Here is an 18,732-nt window from a genome sequence, read left to right as displayed (position 1 = left end):
CAACTTACTTAACATTTTCTCTTAGTTGCTTCACTAGTTTAATATTAACATCTGCTTCCAATAATGCTGTACATACTTCTTTTAGCATAGCATTTAATACCTGAAAACAGATAAAATTGAAATATGCTCAGTGTTTTACTTCAGTAACATAAAAACAACGGTTGATCAGCTTTCATGTACTACAGTACCACACTACTGGAGGTGAGAGGAGATATTATTAAATATCCAGTCATTCTGTCAAAATAAGGCATGGCATTTAGTTTACACAGGCATTAATAAACAAGTATTAGTCATCCCTAAGTACATATGGCACACTAGGCAAAATGTTAATCTTTTATATTAAAAAATGCTATAAGAAAACTAAAGGAGAAAAAAAAAAAAAAAAAAAAAACAAACAAGCACATGTCTACCATGAAGCATAACAGCAAGCTACATTTCCAGATTCAAGTATTCAAAAGCTACACTGTGCTGTTTTGGGCTTGTTTTGCCTGTATTTTTGTTTGTTTGTTTTTTTAACTAAAGGTAGGCTTTGGGGATGTGTTTTTCCTGAAGATCTGACTAGGAAGGTGAAATAGTGGAAGGAGCGGCGGCTCAGTGGGTAAGCGCACTTGCTGCTCTTTCAGGTCCTGGGTTTGAGTCCTAGCACTTGGGCAGCTTACAACCCCCTATATGTTGAGCTCCAGAGACCTGTCCTCTGGGCGCCAGCACTGTTGCTCACATAACCTCTCACACATACACATACTTAAAAATTTATTTAATTTAGTTTAAAAAAGGCAAAATGACACAGCAGCTGATTTTTCAGTAAAAGCCCTCGTTCCTATTACAGCGCACTCGCGGTAATAAACCAGTCTAGATGTGCACTGTCCAGCTCTCCAGCCCAGTACCGCACACCGCATCCTCCTACCTCCTCATTGATAATGGTGGCATTGCTCAGAGAGCGTAATGCTGACGTTATTTTTCTTCCAAGATCTGCCAGAACCATCTTGAAGGTTTTAAGATGTACTTATGAGAACTCTAGAAAGGAAAAGAAAATATTAATTGAAAACCCCTTCCCACTAACTCCTAGCTGAAGAAAACTATTTAAATTCAAATTAAAGTACTCCAGCATGTGAACACTGTAATCTCAGCTGCTAGCAGCTGAACCTGCAATTTCAATACACTCATGTCCAGAAGATCAATTTGATTATGACACCTTCCATTTAAATATCTAAGTAGAGAATCTTAAACATAAGTCACCAGATTTAAAATGTTAAATAATATATGTTAAAGAAATGAAAATATGATCTTAAATTAAATTTGTTAATTTGTTCTCTTTTGGGCACATGCTCATGAACATGGGTAACCGAATGATGCTTCATGTCCACTTGTAAATAAAGATAAGTAAACTCTCTAGAAATGGTGCTTAACTCCCACATTATATAACTCTGTGCTATTTTGATTCTGACTCTTGAAAGAAGAAAGAAAGAAAGAAAGAAAGAAAGAAAGAAAGAAAGAAAGAAAGATTACCTTAATTCATAAATCACTTAACTGTCCTAGCACAAAACAAATCATCTGACTGTCACCCACTGCATAAATAACATTGCTACAAGGCTGGGCATGGTGCATACACCTTTAATTCCAGCAGCTGGGGATTCAGAAGAATATAGATCACTATGAGGCTGAGGCCAGCCTAATCTACACTGAGAGTTCCAGGCCAGCAAAGGCTACACAGTGAGACTCGGTCTCAAACACACACACACACACACACACACACACACACACACACACACACACACACAAAGACAAACAAAAAACACATTACTTCATTTTATTCTAACAACCAATTGTTCTTCCCATTTTAAAATGATTTCACGATTTTTTAGCTCCAAAATAACAGAAACCTCAAAAATCCTTTCCTTAAGCCAGGCATGGGAGTACACTTCTGTATAAGAAGGAGAGCCGGAGCTGGAGGCCAGCCTGAGTTGCATGAGACAATCTAAACAAAACCAAAAAGGTATAGCTTTATAAAAGTATAGAGATGTACTGTTACATGCAAGGATGAAAGAATTCAGACGGTAAATAAATATGATTAGTACTGCCTGTCCTCAACATGTTTTATTTACTAGCTGGTAAGGCAAGGTACATGAAAGAACAGCAAAATAAATACCAAAACAGAATCCCTCTTGCCTAACTACAGAAAGAACAGCAGCTCCTGTGTCTCTGCTCTTAGACAGTCCTGTTGGCCTTTGGACTGCAGCTAAAGCATTAGCCTACCCACCTGCCAACAAGCCCTGGCGAACTTCAGGCTAGTCAGCTCCATAACTAAGCCAACTTGGACAATAAATACCCACCTCCCTACACAAGGACTCCAAATAATAATGATAATGATAATAATAGTAATAGTAATAATAATAAAGAAATTGGTTTTTTCTTTGGAGAACCCTGACAAATGATTAGTGAAGCAATCCTAACAATAAAGAGTCATGGTCAACTGTCGATTTCTATAAAAGTCATGGAATAAAAAACAAAATTAAGCTAAGCTAAACTGGCTTTATCAAAATTTGGTTCTGAAGTAACAGGTAGATTTTTAGGTAAGTGAAAAAGAAGGCAAAATGGAATTTGAGAAGTGTGAAATGGAGTAAGTAAAAATGCAGACATGGGAATAAAACCTTTGAAAACCAGATTTAAGAAATAGCAACAGTCTAATATAAACAATATTGGCCAAAAGTTAAATCCTCAAAAACATTATTCTGGCAGCCCTTTTGAGATTATCTCATTTTGCAGAGTATACAAAATACTAAAAATAAGAAAAACAGAAGCTGGGCATAGTGGCACATGTCTTTAATCGCAGCACTTGGGAGGCAGAGGCTCTGCGATTTCAAGGCCAGACTTGGCTACATTGAGTTCCAGGACAACCAGGGGACCTGAGATCAATTCTTAGCACCCTCTTAAAGCAGCTCACAACTGCCTTAAAGCTAGTTCCAAGGGAGTCAGACCCCGTCTTATGACCCTTCCCCAGAAGTACTCACACAAATAGCTACTTTTTTTTTTTTTTTTTTTAAATACGGCTCAGTAGGTAGGAGGACTGACTGGTCTTCCAGAGGACCAAGGTTCCATTCCCAGCACCAAGTTGGCAGCTCACAACACAGCTCACAAATGCCCATAACTCCAGTTCTAGGGAATCTGGTTCCCTCTTCTGGCATCTTCTGTCACCGGGCTTGCATGCAGTACACAGGCATACACGTAGGGGGGAAAAAACCATAAACATAAAAAATAAAATTTAAAAATTAAAAAGGAAAACTGAGAAAATAGCAAAGGTATTTGCCACAGGAGACTTAAGAGACTGAGCTTAAAGGAGTTAAAAGATGTAGGAAGGGAAAATGGAAAATGACCTTTAATGACCTTTAGGGTCTTACAGAAAAGAGCTATCTCAGACTGCATAACTAAATATTACTAAAGCAAAATTTAGTAATTTAGAAGTTAAAAATAATAATTCTTTCCACGTGTGATGATGCACCTTTGTCCAGCACTTGGGAAAAGAGAAAGGATATCTATGTGAATTCCAGGCCAGCCTGTTCTACATAGTGAGTTCTGGGCCAGCTAGGTCTACAGCTCTAAACACTCTCTAAATTTTAAAAGTAATTAATTTAAAAAAATAGCCAGACATGGTGGCACAAACCTTTAATCCAGTACACAGGAGACAGAGCTTTGTGAACTGGAGGTCAGCCTGGGTGACATGCTGAGACCCTGTCTCCAAAACATATTTAAAAATTTAAATTATTGCTGACATGACGAAAATGTGAAAAGTTTGCTTACCTTAAGCAAAGGTTGTTTTATTTTAAACAGTTACATGGTTGCTTAACCTCAAAGAGCAACTACTTTGTGGAAAGGATTTAAGATTTCTTATCCCATATCCAATATGCCAAACCAATGAAGTAATTACTTTTCATGACGAAATGGAATGTTTCCATTCATCTTTTATCACGGTTACCATGAGTGGTACAGTTCTATCCATGACACCACAATGAACATGTTAAGATGACATCATAAACAGATGATTTTTCATTTTTAAAGTTATACCAGTTAATTCTTAAAATTGAATCTAGGGTGCAGGAGAGATGGCTCGCTGGATTAAGAGCACTTGTTCTTCCGAAGGATCGGGTTTGATTCCCAGCACTCACATGGTGGTGCACAGCCACGCGTAACTCCAGTTCCAGGGAATCCATATTCTCTCTCTGAAAGGCACCAGGCACAAAAGCGGTGCACTACATACATGCAAGCAAAACACTCAATACTCAGAAATTAAAATAAATAAAAATGTTTTCTTACTGACTCTAGCTGGGCATGGATGGTGGTACACACCCTTAATCTCTGCTTGGAAGGCAGAGGTAGCTGGACGTTAGTTCAAGGCCAGCTCGAACTACACGGCCAATTCTAGGACAGGCAGGACTACACTTAAAACAGGAAGAAAAAAGTCCAATTTCCCATACTGTAACTCTTCTGTTTGTTTGTTTGTTTTGGAAACAATCTTTCTACTGGGATTAAAGGCATATACCACTACACCCAGCCTGTTTGGCTCTTTTTAAACTTAAAAAAAAAAAAAAAATTGTGGGCATTGCCAACACACCTTTCCTTACAGAAGTATTTTTTTCATTTTAAAAGATATTATCTAGCCTTTCTGCGTTCCTGCTGGACTAGCGAGCACGCATGGCCTTGACATGCAGAGTGACACTGGTGAGTTCATGGACCTGCATGTGCTGCGGAAATGCTCCGCAAACAACAGCATCATTGGTACCAAACCACATGTCCATCCAGATGAATGTGGCCTAAGCTGACAGGGTCACAGGTCGGTTTAATGGCAGTTCAAAACCTGTGCTATCAGGGCTGGAGAGCTGGCTAAGTGGCTAAGAGCACTGCCTGCTCTTCCGAAGGGCCTGAGTTCAATTCCCAGCACCCACGTGGTGGTGGCTCACCACCATCTATACTGGGATGTGGTGGCCTCTTCTGGCGTGTATGTGACCTGCAGGTAGAGCATTCATATATGTATAAAATAAATCAATAAATCTTAAAAAACAAAACAAAACAAAAACCTGTGCTATCTGTGGGATCCTTCCCAGGATGAGTGAGTCAGATGATTATGGGATAGTCTCAAAGAACTTTTTTTAATAATTTATTTAATTTTATTTTATGTGCATTAGTGTGAAGGTGTCAAATCCCTTGAATTGGAGATACAGACAGTTGTGAGCTGCCATGTGGGTGCTGGGAATTGAACCTCAGTCCTTTGAAAGAGCAAACAGTGCTCTTAACCACTGAGCCATCTCTCCAGCCCCCTCAAAGAACTTCTGCTCAGAAGAGTTTGGGAATATTTGTCATATAAAAGTGAGAAAGTTTAAAAAAATTTATGGTACATGTCATGTCTGGCTGACCTCGAACTTGTTAAGTCACCAAGGATGACCTTAAACTTCTGATTTGCCTCCCTCTACCTCCCAAGAACAAAGATTACATGGTGCTGGAAACTGGACCTCAAGCTACTAACTGAACAACATGCTCAGCTTACCTCAGTACTTTACAGCACACTTTAAAAAGTCTTCTTTATAAAAATCTAGACGTCAGAAGAATCATGAATTCCAGGATAGCCTAGGCTACTAGCAAGGTCTAAGCCAACTGCATCTAGTGAACCACTACCTCAAAAATAAAATTATATATATAAATATATATTAAAAAAAAAAAAAAGAAGGCAAGTATTTTGGTGTAGCCTTTAATCCTAGCATTTTGAAGGTAGAGGCTCTCATATCTCAGAGTTCAAGGACAGCTAGGGCTATCTATATAGAGATGATGTCTCAAAAAAACCAAAGGGGACAAAAAAAAAGGAAGGAAGGAAAAGGAAGGAAGGAAGGAAGGAAGGAAGGAAGGAAGGAAGGAGAGAGAGAAAGAAAGAAAGAAAAAAAGAAGGGGAGGAAGGAAGGAAGGAAGGAAGGAAGGAAGGAAGGAAGGGAGGGAAGGAGGGAAGGAAGGAAGGAAAAAAAGGAAAGCAGAAATCCAGAAATCCAATTACAACATAACTATCTAAGAGAAAGCAAGATATACATCAAAACAAAAACAAAACATGGTCAGTCATAACATAATTACTCAAGAGATAAAAACAGAAACAACCCAAATATCTGCCAACTGGTGAAGAGCTAAGTAAAATGTGGTGGAGCCACATCCTGGGCTATTAACAGACAATAAAAAGAAACGAAGAACAGAACGTGCTGCAGGTTTTGCCTCCATGTACGTATGTATACTGAGTGCATGCCTGAAAGTTTTGTTTTGTTTTTGTTTTTTAAGATAGGGTTCCATTGTGTAGCCCTGGCTGTCCTAGAGCTCACTCAGTAGACCAGGCTGGCCTCAAACTCACAGAGATCCGCCAGTCCCTGCCTCCCTGCTGGGATTACAGCTGTGCACCACCTGTGGTGGTTTGAACAGGTATAGCTCCCAAAGACTCATGTGTGTGAATGCTTGACCCATAGAGTGTGGCACCATTAGGAGGAGTGGCCTTGTTAGAGGAAGCGTCTCACTGTGGGGGCGGGTTTTGAGGTCATGTATGCTCAAGCCAAAAGTCTCCTGTGCTGCCTACAGATCAAAATGTACAACTCTCAGCTCCTTCTCCAGCACCATGTCTGCCTGCATGCCACCATGCTTCCAGCCATGATGATAATGGACTAACCGTCTAAAAATGTTCTCTTTTATAAGAGTTGCCATGGTCATGGTGTCTCTTCACAGCAATAAAACCTCAACACCACCACTGCTTGGCATGTGTATTATTTTTTTACAGCAAGAAGAAAATTATTTTCCATTGTGCTTCTTTGTGAAATACAGAAGCTATACTAATAGCATTATTATACTAATAGCATTATTAGTATATAAACTAGGAGTTCATCTAGGTGTCATTTGTACCCATTTATCCATTCCTTAAATACCTACTACGTGCTCCATGAATTGTGCCAGTGTAAAAAAAATGTTTTCATTCCTAATCAATAAATTGGCATTAGATTAATATACATAAAGCTCTCTTGTTAATTTCATGCCACCATAAATTCCTCTTTTTGGTTTTTTGACACAGAATCTCACTAGATAGTAATGGCTAGCCTGGAACTCACTATCTAGACCAGGACAGCCTGGACATGGAACAATGCTTATACCTCTACTTCTGAGTACAGGTGTGTGCCACCACACCTAACTAAAATGACTGTTTCTCAGGTTTGTTTGTTTTTTATTTTTCAAAGTTTAAAACCTTAACATTAAAACTAACACTGTAAGCAGGCATGGTGGTGCATGCTTTTAATCACAGCACAGAGGAAGGTTGACCTCTGTAAATTCAAGGCCAACCAGGGCTACATAACGAGACCACCTCAAAAACAAGAAACAGCCAGCACCAGTGGTGCACGCCTCTAGTCCCAGGCACTCAGTAGGCAGAGGCAAGCATATCTCTGTGATGTGGAGGCCAGGCTGGTCTAAACCGTGAGTTCCAGGACAGCCAGGGCTACACAGAGAACCCTGCCTCCAAACAAAACAACACAGCAACACTTCATAGTTGTGTGTATACGTACGTATGACTGTGGTTGCATGGGTGTGTGCAACCGTGTAGAAGGTCCAACAACTGTCATTACTCAGGAGCTGCCCACTTGTTTTCTGAGAGTGGGTCTCTCTTACTGACACTGGCCAAGCACGAAGGTTCCGCCTGTTTTCACATCCCAAGTGTTAAGATTACATGCATTTGCAACCACAGACTGGCTATTTAATTTGGGTTCCTGGGGTGAAATTCAGGCCATGGTGCATATAAGACACTTTAGTGACTAAGCTACCTACGTGGTTCCTTTAGAAAATTTCAACAAATCAAAATCTTCTGGATGGACATAAAGATAAATAGAAAATCTCAATCAGTCTTGATTATTGGCTATATTTTTACCAAGAGTTTTCAAATCCGAGAAAATGGTTTAGACTCAAGTCCTTACTTTACCAACTAAACTACCTCTCCAAACTTCACCCCTAGTCTAATGAAAAAAAGGTAGAGAAAATTTCAGTTAGGCTAGGCATAGTAATGTACACCTGACTGAGGCAGAGGCTCATGAGTGTGAGGCCAACCTGGGCCAGAGAACAAGGCTTAGTTTAAAAGAGAAGGGCATTCCTTCCTTGCAACCCTTTCCCTCTTCGGAAGTTTTCCTCTTTTTCTTAATAAATCCATGTCTGCCCTAAAAACACAATTTTAAAGACTAATTGAAGTGCCTGGGAAAATAGATCAAGTCCTAAGAACATTTGCTGTGCAAGCATGAGGATCTGAGTTTGAATTCCCAGCATCCACTGTGAAGATGTGCATGCACGTACCCTAGCACTGAGAGGTAGATTCAGGAGGCTCACTGGCCAACCAGCTAGACAAAAGAGCGGGCTTTAGGTTTAGTTAAGACTCGGTCTCAAATCACATGTTCTCTCACATCTAAGGCTCAGTGCTCCAAATCTTCCGATGAGTACATAGCCTCGAGTGACTGCGAATCAGAAAGTGAAAAGGGACCATTGCTGGGAAGCAACAGAGAAGGATATGGCAGGGTATAAGTGATTTGATGGGGGCGGGAGGAGAACAGAACAGGGCTCTAATGGAGAAGTTGAGAGGGAGATAAATACAGAGGAAGGGCAGGAGGGTAAAATAACAATAAGGGTGCTTCAAAAGAAATCAAAAGGAATCCTACTACAATGATCTACCTATAAAGCAATCATAAGGAATCATACTATTAAAAATCTACCTAAAAAGCAAAACAAGGAAACAAAAGCTATAACACAATTTTATAGTTTAAATAAAATTTTCTTATCAGGGCTAACAACGTTCCCTGATAAAAACTCCAACACTAGCCACGAGAACCTTCTTTTGAGCTGTTTATCAGGTTGAGCCTCCCTACAACATTGTAGGCTATTGTTATCATCCCTGGTTGCTCTCTCCCACCACCAGAGGTGGAACCCTCTATTCATGCACAGACCATGTACTTCAGACATAGGCCAGAGGCCTTGGAACTGAACAGAAAGCCTTCTTTCTGAGGACTAGCTTTCTTGGTACCAGAAGGTACCATGCAAGCAAGCTTCAAAAGGCGGGAAGCAACCAAGCGTCCTACCCAGCTATGACGACTATAAACCACAATTGGCATGGCACAATAACCCTAAGAGTGAAATGATGGCACAATACCCTGGCAATAACCAACAACTCTTCAGGTGGCCTCAATTTTAACCAAGAAACTACAGGAGAAAAAGTCTTCCTCCTGGGAGCACACTAACTGGTTGTCTGATACCAAACAGGCAGCCCTGAAAACCTACACACAAGTAACACACAGACTAAGCAGGGTATATTTGTATATTCAGAAATATACGCATAAGCATGTATATAGCAGCAATTAAAGATGGAAAAGAAGGCATGAATTTGAAAGTGATTAGTGGTATACAGGAGGGTTTGTTGGGATGAAAGGGAAATGGGAAATGATATAATAATTTCAAAAAATAAATTAAAAAAAGATTTGCCAGACATGGTGGCACGTGCCTCTAATCCAGCACTCAAGGAGGCAGAGGTAGGTGGATCACTGTGATTTCAAGGTCAGCCTGGTCTACAAAGTGAGTCCAGGACAGCCAGGGCTGCATAGAGAAACCCTGTCTTGAAATAGAAAACAAAATAAAAGAAGAAATTTACAATAAAAAGAAAAAAAAAAATACCAACAACAAACCCTGTCTCAAGAGATTAAGCAGAGAGGGATAAAAAAAGACATCCAACTTTCTCCTCTGGTCTCTTCCTCGGACCTGCACACATATGCACACAGTCAAACACACACATATGCACAAATATACACATACCTTCCTCCCTTCCCACCATACCCAATACGCAATAAGAACAGTAACTAAAATAACAAGAGGGTGGGCTATAATAGGGTCTTTAACTTTAGCATTCAGAAGACACTATTCAGGACCTCTGTGACATGAGGCATGGTCTACACTGCAAGTTCCAGGCCAGGGAGGAAGGGAGGAAGGAAAAAAAATAAATAAAACCTACAAGCAATACTTTCTTAAGATACGCTTTGGCTGTCAGGACAATTATTAAAAGAATCTTTACACAAAATATCGCGAAAAGGAAAAATAAAAACACACAAAAAATTTCTCGGAAATAGTTGTTTTTGAAACTGAAAAAAGCATTGAGGAGGAAATGAAAAAGCAGAGAGAAGGGCCCAAGCTCAAGCAGTGTTACACTAGTTACATTTATACAATATTTATCAGCTCAAAATTAAATCATCAGTCAAAACCCTTAGGGACAATTAACACTAAGGGGAAAAAAAAATAAAGAAGTCTTACCTAAACTTTTGATCAGAAAACCAAAAAAAAAAAAAGCCATCATAGACCCAGGTGTACATCCAGGTCAAATAATTACTGAACTCAGCAGCAACCCTCAAATCAAAAAATCTGTCCTCAACTTTTAAAATCTCTTAGGCAAAGGACTATTATAAGTACTTTTTTACCTGGGAAGTTGAGGCAGAAGATTTGAGACCATGGATTCAAGGTCAACCAAGGCAACATAGTGAGAGCCTGTCTCAAAGAGAAAAACAAAACTGTATGTGTACACATACAGATATATACCCAAATATATAGAATATAATAAAACCTCTTTAGATACAACAACAAATGCATCAAATGGTGAAAAAATCCAAGAGTTAGAAGTCTACAAATACTGTTCATAATTCAAAAGTTCAGAAGAAATGTGCTCCCAAACAACAACAACAAATACACATGAGAGCCAGGCATGGCTGTAATCCCATCAGAGGCAGGTGGATCTCTGTGAGTTCAAGGCCAGCCTGCTCTACAAAGCAGTACAGACCAGCGAAGGCTACAAAGAGAAACCATGTCTCAAAAAAACAAAAACAAACAAACAAAAACACATGAAGTGGAGTCTACAGGACCAAATGGCCAAATGGTTGTAAAAAGAAAAAGAACAAGGCTAACTTATTGAAATGACTCCAGCCTGAATAGCCTGATGGCTATTGAGGTCATTAACCAATGAATGAAAAGCTAATTTGAAAGCTGGAAAAATCAGTACAGAAAAAAATCAAAAGTCTTAGTTTCTTCTAATAGTCTTCAACTTAAGTAGAATGTCTAGATGAATGTTCCTTTTATTACACTACTTTGCTGTGTATTTAGGGGTGCAGTATTGATAACGAAGCCCAGGCTCACTTCCAATTCCTGTGCTCAAGTAATTTCCTACCCAGCCCACAAAGTAGCTACGCACATGAGGCTCAGACTTTTTAAAAATTGAACATACTCATAACACACTCAACAAGTAAGGGTCAAAACTCAAAACTGACACTGCTTCCATACATTTCTATGTACATCCTACATGTCCTAGCAGAAAATGAGAGCTGGAGGTAGTGCATTTACTTTGGACCTATGGAGTCTGCAGAAAGCACAGAACTCTCAAAACGAAGGCTAAAGAAAAATACATGGAAATGGCGGGCATACGGGAATGGTGTATGGGAGCAACCCGTGCGGATGAGAACTCTAAAGGCGAATCTATGAAGATCACATATTCTAGCAATCAGGGGCAAATCAACAAAGACTGACAATATCCCCAAAGACTCGTTTTTAACTCCTCCTTGCCTGCAAAGGTACATAGAAAAAAGCCTATCTCTAAAAGAAAGAAAAGCCACCATTCCAGTAGCAGGCCCAGATAGTTAAAGTACTCGTTGTGTAACAGTTTTTATTAAATCAGAAAATACTAATCTGTCATATCAAAAAGTTGAGGTAAAGAGGTTTGAAGGAACTTTCTCCTTCCTCTTTCACATCATTACTGCTTATAGGTACTTACTAAACATATTACCTATACTTAGTAAGTACCATCCTCATAAGCCCATCAGGAAATTGAGGCTAGATTTTAACAGCAAATAACTCAGACAAATCCCTTAAGGCGCACATTAACTTTCATCACTGCCCCATACCTCTTTATGGCTAACTAGAGTCTCTCATTATTCGTCAAGCTACAATATATATTTATGGACTTTTTTCTCCTCTGTGCTGCTAGCATCTCCGTGTTGGGGCTTGTGTCCTTTATTACTTAGGCCTACAGGCTTAAAAAGGAAAAAAAAAAAAAAAAAAAAAAAAAAAAAAAAAAACAAAGCAAGTCCTGGAAACATTTTGTTCTATCAACAAGTTTAGACTAACAGGAAAGCTGATATAAAAAAAAAAAAAACAAAACTGTTTAAATGCATGCTCAGTAGTATCAACTTGTAAAAAAAAAAGAAGGTCGTCAGTAAAAGTTCTTATTTGTTATACTACATACAGAAAGAACAATCTTTTAGTTAGGCACTAAAAGATAGGAAAATTAAATCTGGTCCACATCAAAAAGCTCCGGGCAAATACCTCACCTAAATTCTTGTTCAGGAAAGCCTTCAATAAGTCAAGCCTACACATGCTCACTTATCTGGCTCGGGTAAATCTGAAGACAAATCAGAAGGGACCAGCGCATCCTTTAGTAATACTCGCGATGGAGGACAAGGGATAGAGGTGCACCTCAGCCTCGGGCTGGCCCCGCTACCTTCTCTACAGCGCCGAGCGAGGAGAACCCCACACTCACCGCAAAAGGCACCACTAAAGCCGCGGCCCCACCGGGCCGGCGAGTCCTTGGCGAGGCCCCACGCCGAGAAGGAAACCCAGGAACACGGGAAGAAGGACAGGGACGACCCCGCGGCCCAACCTGCCAGCTACATAAACTGGGGGCTCAGCGCCCAGCACCGTGAAGCCAACTCCCACCAGCTGGAACACCGACGACTGCCACCAAACCTTCCGCCCAATGAGGAGACGTCATCACTCAGCGTAGTCCGGCCCTGCGTGAAGAAACGGGCTTCCGCTTCCGGGGCACAGAGCCGCGGCTCACCTCCGCCAGGAGCTTAGAGGTGTGTCTTTGCTCGCGCTGACCTTTGACCTCGGCGTTCTACCGGAACGTCGCTGCGGCAGCAAGCCAGCAGCGGAACAGGCCCTCTCCGGGTGCAATCTCGGGGAAAAGTCAGGACTCGAAGCACCGCCTTAAGAAAAAGCGACCAGGCGTGCCGGAGGGCTGGGCGAGGGGCGTGGCTTGCGCCTTCCGCAGCCCCGAGAGGCGGGACCCCAGAGGGGGCGGGGCTTAGCGGTTCGGCCCTCCTGACGCGTGTCTGGCTGCGCGTGCTCAGAGCGAACCTGCTCTTGCGTTTGCTGGCTGCGCCATGGATTTTGACTCCGCTCGGCGGGCTGTTTTTCAGCTGCTCGGCGCTACGGCTCCCGCGGATGTCCCGGCCCTGATCCACTGGATGAGAACTACTCGTAAGCAGTCGTGGCCAGAGCTCGGCGGTTGGCTTTGATCTTTGGTTACCAGGGCGGGCCGGGGCTAGACACCGGGTCGCTGGGCGGCTCTTGACCGCCGCACACCTCACACCTGGTCATTGGAGTGCATTTTACGATTGGATGCCTGAGAACCAACTTTCGGTGGTTCGTGATCCCCTTGCTACTGTAGACGGGCTTCTAGAACCTCTTCTTCAGTGTCTCGCACAGAGGGTTAGGTACTACCTGGAAAGGTTTTTTAGGCTGTGGAGTTATCCTCAAGGTAAAAAAAGAAAAAGAAAAATCACATGTACTGAGTACATTTAGTTTATACATGGTAAAATAGACCACTTAATAATAATCTTTCAGGGAATGGGGAGGAAAAAAGGCTTTCTTTAAACTGTTAATAGTAAAAATGAAAAGCCACAAATTAGAATCCAGGAAAGATTAGATCCTTAGTGGATCTTTAGTGGATAAAACTGTTGTTTTCTAGCAAAAAGAAAAAAGCCTAGTGAAACCACCTTTTTATTTATATGCTCTCTCCTTTTTGAGAACTGTACCAATGTATGCTATACTTCAATCCTGCAAAACGTTCATTCCCAAGGTAACTTTTCGTTCAGACCCAGTACTTGAAGTACTATTACTTGATGGTGACCTCCAGTGTATTTTTACAGCTTGAGGCAAGGTCTCAAGTGGTCTCAGTAGACCTCATACTTATCAGAAGAACTTCTGGTCCTTCCACATCCATCTCCGCCCTGTTGATGCTGGAGAGCAAACCTGCTTTCTCAGCAGGTGCTCTACCTACTGAGCTACACCCGCAACTCCAGCTTCCTGTTTTAGACCTCCAACCTTGACGGTTAGGAAGGTTCCTGGTGTAGAGACAGTCAACACCTGTAGGTGTCGGTATCAAACAGTAATTGTTAAACATTTTGAGAGATTGTTTTAATTGAGACAGCAAACTAAAGTTGGCTTGAGGCATCTGATAGCAAAGTTTACTTGGAAAGAATAGGGAACAAGGGACACTTCTCCATGGTTATAGACACATACATGGAGTGTTTCAAGATAGGAATTTACAGAATACTCTTTTGGAGGCAGAGTCTCTTCTATAACTTCATTAAATCCTAACTTACCTGTTTCATCCACCATCACCAACTTCCTTTTAGCTTTTCTACATACCTCAGCATCACGTCATTTATTTCAAAAGCATTCACTACAAAAATGCAGCATTGGAACTGGAGACATAGCTTATCAGTTAAAAGTTCAGGCTCACAACCAAAAATGTGTTGTAGGCTGGAGCAATGGTAAAGTGTAGGAGTCTCTGCAAATGCCAGGGCCAGGAGAGGAATGATCCTAGTGAGACTCAGCAGGACTCAGTAGCCAGTTCTGACACTGGGCAGCTTATTTTAGGCATGTTCTGTACAGTGCAATTTGAGAAAAGGTTTCCTGGTGCAACACAGTCGTGTGTGCAGAAGGAGGCATAATTATACTGAAACCTTTTTCAAAGTACGTGTCACTTCTTCCCTGTAGATGGGTTCTGTAGATAGGCTGCACATGTTATCTTACAGCCTAGGGGAGAATCCGGCGTGGTCACACAGATAGCACAGAGGTCATCTGGTTCAGCTTGTGGGCCCTGAAGATAGCACCAGGATCGCCAGTGGTTCTCAACCTTCCTGATACTCCAACCCTTTAATACAGCTCCTCATGTTGTGGTGACCCCCCCCCCCACCATAAAACTATTTTGCGTTACTACTTCATAACCGTAATTATGCTACAGTTATGAATCATAAGGTAAATATCTGATATGTGACCCTGTGAAAGGGTCATTCGACCCCTTGTCATGACCCACAGTTTGAGAGTTGCTGACCTAGGCTATTAGCCACTTGCCGTCCCAGTCCTCTGGGCGGAAAACAGGTTATACATCTTTTTCCTTGAAAAGAACAGTCCCAGTTTTCCTGGCGGTGTCTGTGGAGTGCCACGGACCTTTGTGTTCCCAACATCGAAGTGCTTGGTACCCAACCATGGGACCAGAGTTCCATCCCTACTTCTCTTTTGCTTCCAAGCTACTGGCTGTGTTATTTCCTAAACCGTAGTGTGTTGGTATAAAAAGTCGCATAAAAAGCCAGACATAAAGCACAGGATCACACATGTAACCTTAGCATATGGCATCCCAGCTCTGCTGAGGCAGAGACATACTGGGGGTCCCCACTCAGCCTGCTTAACCTAATTGGAGATCACAGACCTCAGTAGACCCTGTCTCATACACAAGGAGGGATACAGGCATCCATGTGCATGCATACAACACGCTGCTGCCTCCCTTTGGCACTTACAGCTTCCCCTCAGTCTCACTGAATTATTTGTAATTCAAGTCCCTAGATTTAGATGCATTAATTGAGCCTCCATTGTTCAAAATTGCATTGACTTTGAAGTCTGTTCTGCATGTTTATTTAGTAAAAACGTACTCCCAATATCACTGAATAAAAAGTATATTTTTCCTTCCATTTTAAAAATGTATTTTGTGTGTTCATGGGGAGTAGGGGTAGCGTGTTATAATGGGCTTATGAAAATCAGGATAGCTTAGGAGAATTGAGCCTCTCCTTTCACAGTGTGCGTTCCTGCTATCAGGTTCACATTGCCAGGCTTAGGAGCAAGGGCCTTCACTTACTAAGCCATCGCACCAGTAACAGTTTTGCTTTTTGAAGATTTAGTTATGTGTCCGTGTAAGTGAACAGATGCCATGTGTGCACAGGTGCTGCAGAGGCCAGAAGAGGGTGTTGACTCTCTAAGCTGCAAGTACAGGCAGCTGTGAGCCTCCTGGTGTGAGTGCTGAGAACCAACCTCAGATCCTCTGCAACAGCAGCAGCAGCGAGTGATCCCTCTCTGCAGCCAACCTTCTACTCCAGAAGTTTGTGTCATTTATTAGAAAATAACTCAAGTTTCTGAAGAACGTTTTTGTTTGTTCGGTTGGTTGGTTTTTGGTTTGGTTTTTAATACAGAGTTTCCCGTGTAGTCCTGGCTATCCTGGAACTCATTCTGTAGACCAGGCTGGCCTCAAACTCACAAGTCCACCTGCCTCTGCTTCCCAAGTTCTGAAGCTAAAAGTGTACAGCTCTGAAGAACATTTATTAATGTACTGTTTTAAGAAATTAGATCACTTAGCTTGAAGGCGTGTTTTGGTTTGTTTTTTTTTAAAGGAGGTTGCATTATGTAGCCCAGGTTAGCCTTGAATTGAGGATCCTCCAAGTTCTCTCTGCTTCCAAATACAAATCCTCTGGGGATTACAGATAAGCCATCTGTACTTGCCTATGTTATCAACAAAAACAAGAAGTATCTTAGTGCACCTGTCTATTCTGGTTAAGTGATACATATCGCACAATTTCAACATTTAAATTTCAGTTACTTGTCCAAGTTACATTTCAACACATAGGTGGTTTGTTGGTTGGTTGATTGGTTTTGGCAGACTCAAGTTTCCGCAACGAGCCTTGAATTCCCTGCATAGCAGAGGATGACCATAAACTTGTGGTGTCCATGGCCACTTCTGAACTGCTGGGATTTCAGGCCTTCTCCACCTGCCTGGGGCTGAAGGTAGACTCCAGAACCTCATGCATGTTAGGCAAACAGTCTACCAATAGAATTACTTTTGCACCCATTTTCCCTCAATGTCACAACTTCATTTTCTTTATGGTTAAATATAATTCCATTGCATGTATGTGCCACATTTCCTTTATCTGTTTGTAAAAGTAACTTATTTGCCAGATGTAATTGTCTTGGAGGCTTACTTATAACATAGGCCCAGTCCTAGAAGCTTCTAGCCTCCATACATTCTTACCTAGACCTAGAATATTCTTACCTAGACCTAGAATATTTTCAGTCTCTGAGACTTACTGAGTAAGCTCACTCTTTCTAGCTCTTTCTGAACTCTGGCTAGCTGGTTCAGCTCAGCTGTTATGGCTCAAACTCCTGGCCCAGCTGACTGATACAAACTGGCTTCTTTCAGCCTCTGACTGAATTGTTTTGCTTGGCCTCAGACTAACTAGCATTCTGTTCTAATCTTCTGGCTCCTTCTCATTCTCTGGCTTGTTCTGTCACTTGTGCCTACCTTCTCTTCTTTGACCTTTCTCTGTAAAACTCTGATAAAACTGCCTCCTCTCCTCGTTTTTTCCCTTTCTCCTTCTCACGCTCTCAGAATAGTTTCTCTTGTGAGAGATGGGCGTATCCTATTTTGTCAAATCTTTCTCTCCTATATCACTTTTTCTGCCCCTCAATTAGACATCACTTTCAAATATGGGTGTTTCCTTCTACAAACTAACTTTACCTTCATTGTTTGGGATTAAAGGTAAGGACACTTCTCTATTCCAGCAAGAGGGATTAAAGGTGAGTGGCATGACTGCATTCCAGCCAGATCATACAGACCTAGAACTTTGAATGTGATCAGAGCAGCCATGTTGCTGGATTAAAATTCCTCTACATCTGTTCATCTGTTGCTGGGCATCTATACTGACTCCATTTCTTACGTATTGTGAGTAGTGTAGGCCTGAACATGACTGTGCCTCTATCTCTTTGGTATGTTGACATAGAGCCCTTTGGAGCCCTGGGTGTCCTAGACTCACTTAGCAGACCAGGCTAGCCTCGAAACTCATTGGAGATCTTCCTGTCTCTGCCTCCCAAGTGTTGGAATTAAAGGCATTCACCACCATACCATACCTGGCCCTTTTTTTTTTTTTTTTTTTTTTTTTTTTTTACCAAAAAAAAAAAAAATTGTAGCCTAGAACTCTCTATGTAGTCCAGGGTGGCCTCACACTACAGAAATTCACCAGCCTTCTGTGTGCTATTATGAAAGATGTGGGTTGCTAATGCCCAGCCTAGCACTAGCTATACCCTTTTACCATTCCAGCAACAGTGGACCAGGTTTATTTTTTAATGGGATTACCAGTATTTTAGACTTTAACTATTTATTATCTGTGCAATAATATATTAGTGATTATTTTTTTAATCAAAAGGATCAAGTAAGACTAAGGAAGCTGAGACAGGAGGAATACAAAGAAGTTAAGGCCAGTTTTCTTTTTCTTTTTCTTTTTTTTTTTTTTACTTTTTATTATTAGTCACATTTTATTAAGTCTGTATCCCAGCTCTATCCAGCTCCCTTATTCCCTCCCAATCCCACCTTCCCTTCCTCATCTCCTCCTGCCCCTTTCCAAGTCCACTGATAGGGGAGGACCTCCTCCCATTTCATCTGACCCTATTTTATCAGGTATCTTTAGGACTGGCTGCAAAGTCCTCCTCTGTGGAGGACTGCTCCTCCCTTGGGGGGTGGGGAAGTCAAAGAGCCTGCCATTGAGTTCATGTCAGAAATAGTCCCCTTACTAGGATACCCACTTGGTTACTGAGCTACCACGGGCTACATCCGAG

The 18,732-nt window shown here is 41.5% G+C and overlaps 2 protein-coding genes across 5 annotated transcripts in view; one reads left to right on the top strand and one right to left on the bottom strand.

Annotated features, from left to right (window-relative positions):
* The window catches only part of LOC129678014 (signal recognition particle subunit SRP54), a 65,742-nt gene extending 52,874 nt beyond the window's left edge, over positions 1–12,868 (bottom strand). Inside the window, exons 1-4 of one of the 3 annotated variants that reach the window (XM_055608689.1) lie at positions 12,608–12,864; positions 10,503–10,569; positions 905–1,014; positions 9–100 (exon numbers count right to left, since the gene is read on the bottom strand). In XM_055608689.1, coding sequence (XP_055464664.1) covers positions 9–100; positions 905–982 — 170 coding nt within the window. In that variant the 5' untranslated portion in view covers positions 983–1,014; positions 10,503–10,569; positions 12,608–12,864. Of the gene's footprint in view, positions 1–8; positions 101–904; positions 1,015–10,502; positions 10,570–12,607 lie in introns of all 3 variants that reach the window. The other 2 variants (XM_055608691.1, XM_055608688.1) reach the window with 2 other exon arrangements.
* A 274-nt stretch (positions 12,869–13,142) lies between these two features.
* Positions 13,143–18,732, top strand: part of LOC129678040 (uncharacterized) — a 44,427-nt gene continuing 38,837 nt past the window's right edge. For both annotated transcript variants that reach the window (XM_055608714.1, XM_055608713.1), the window contains exon 1: positions 13,143–13,329. In XM_055608714.1, the coding sequence (XP_055464689.1) occupies positions 13,233–13,329 (97 nt within the window). In that variant the 5' untranslated portion in view covers positions 13,143–13,232. The remainder of the gene's footprint in view (positions 13,330–18,732) is intronic.

This window comes from Psammomys obesus, unplaced genomic scaffold (genome assembly GCF_907164565.1).
Source record: "Psammomys obesus unplaced genomic scaffold, mPsaObe1.curated_primary_1811, whole genome shotgun sequence".
Classification (NCBI taxonomy): Eukaryota; Metazoa; Chordata; class Mammalia; order Rodentia; family Muridae; genus Psammomys; species Psammomys obesus.
Note: the sequence above shows the minus strand (reverse complement) of the source record. Positions and strands in the feature narration are given on the sequence as shown.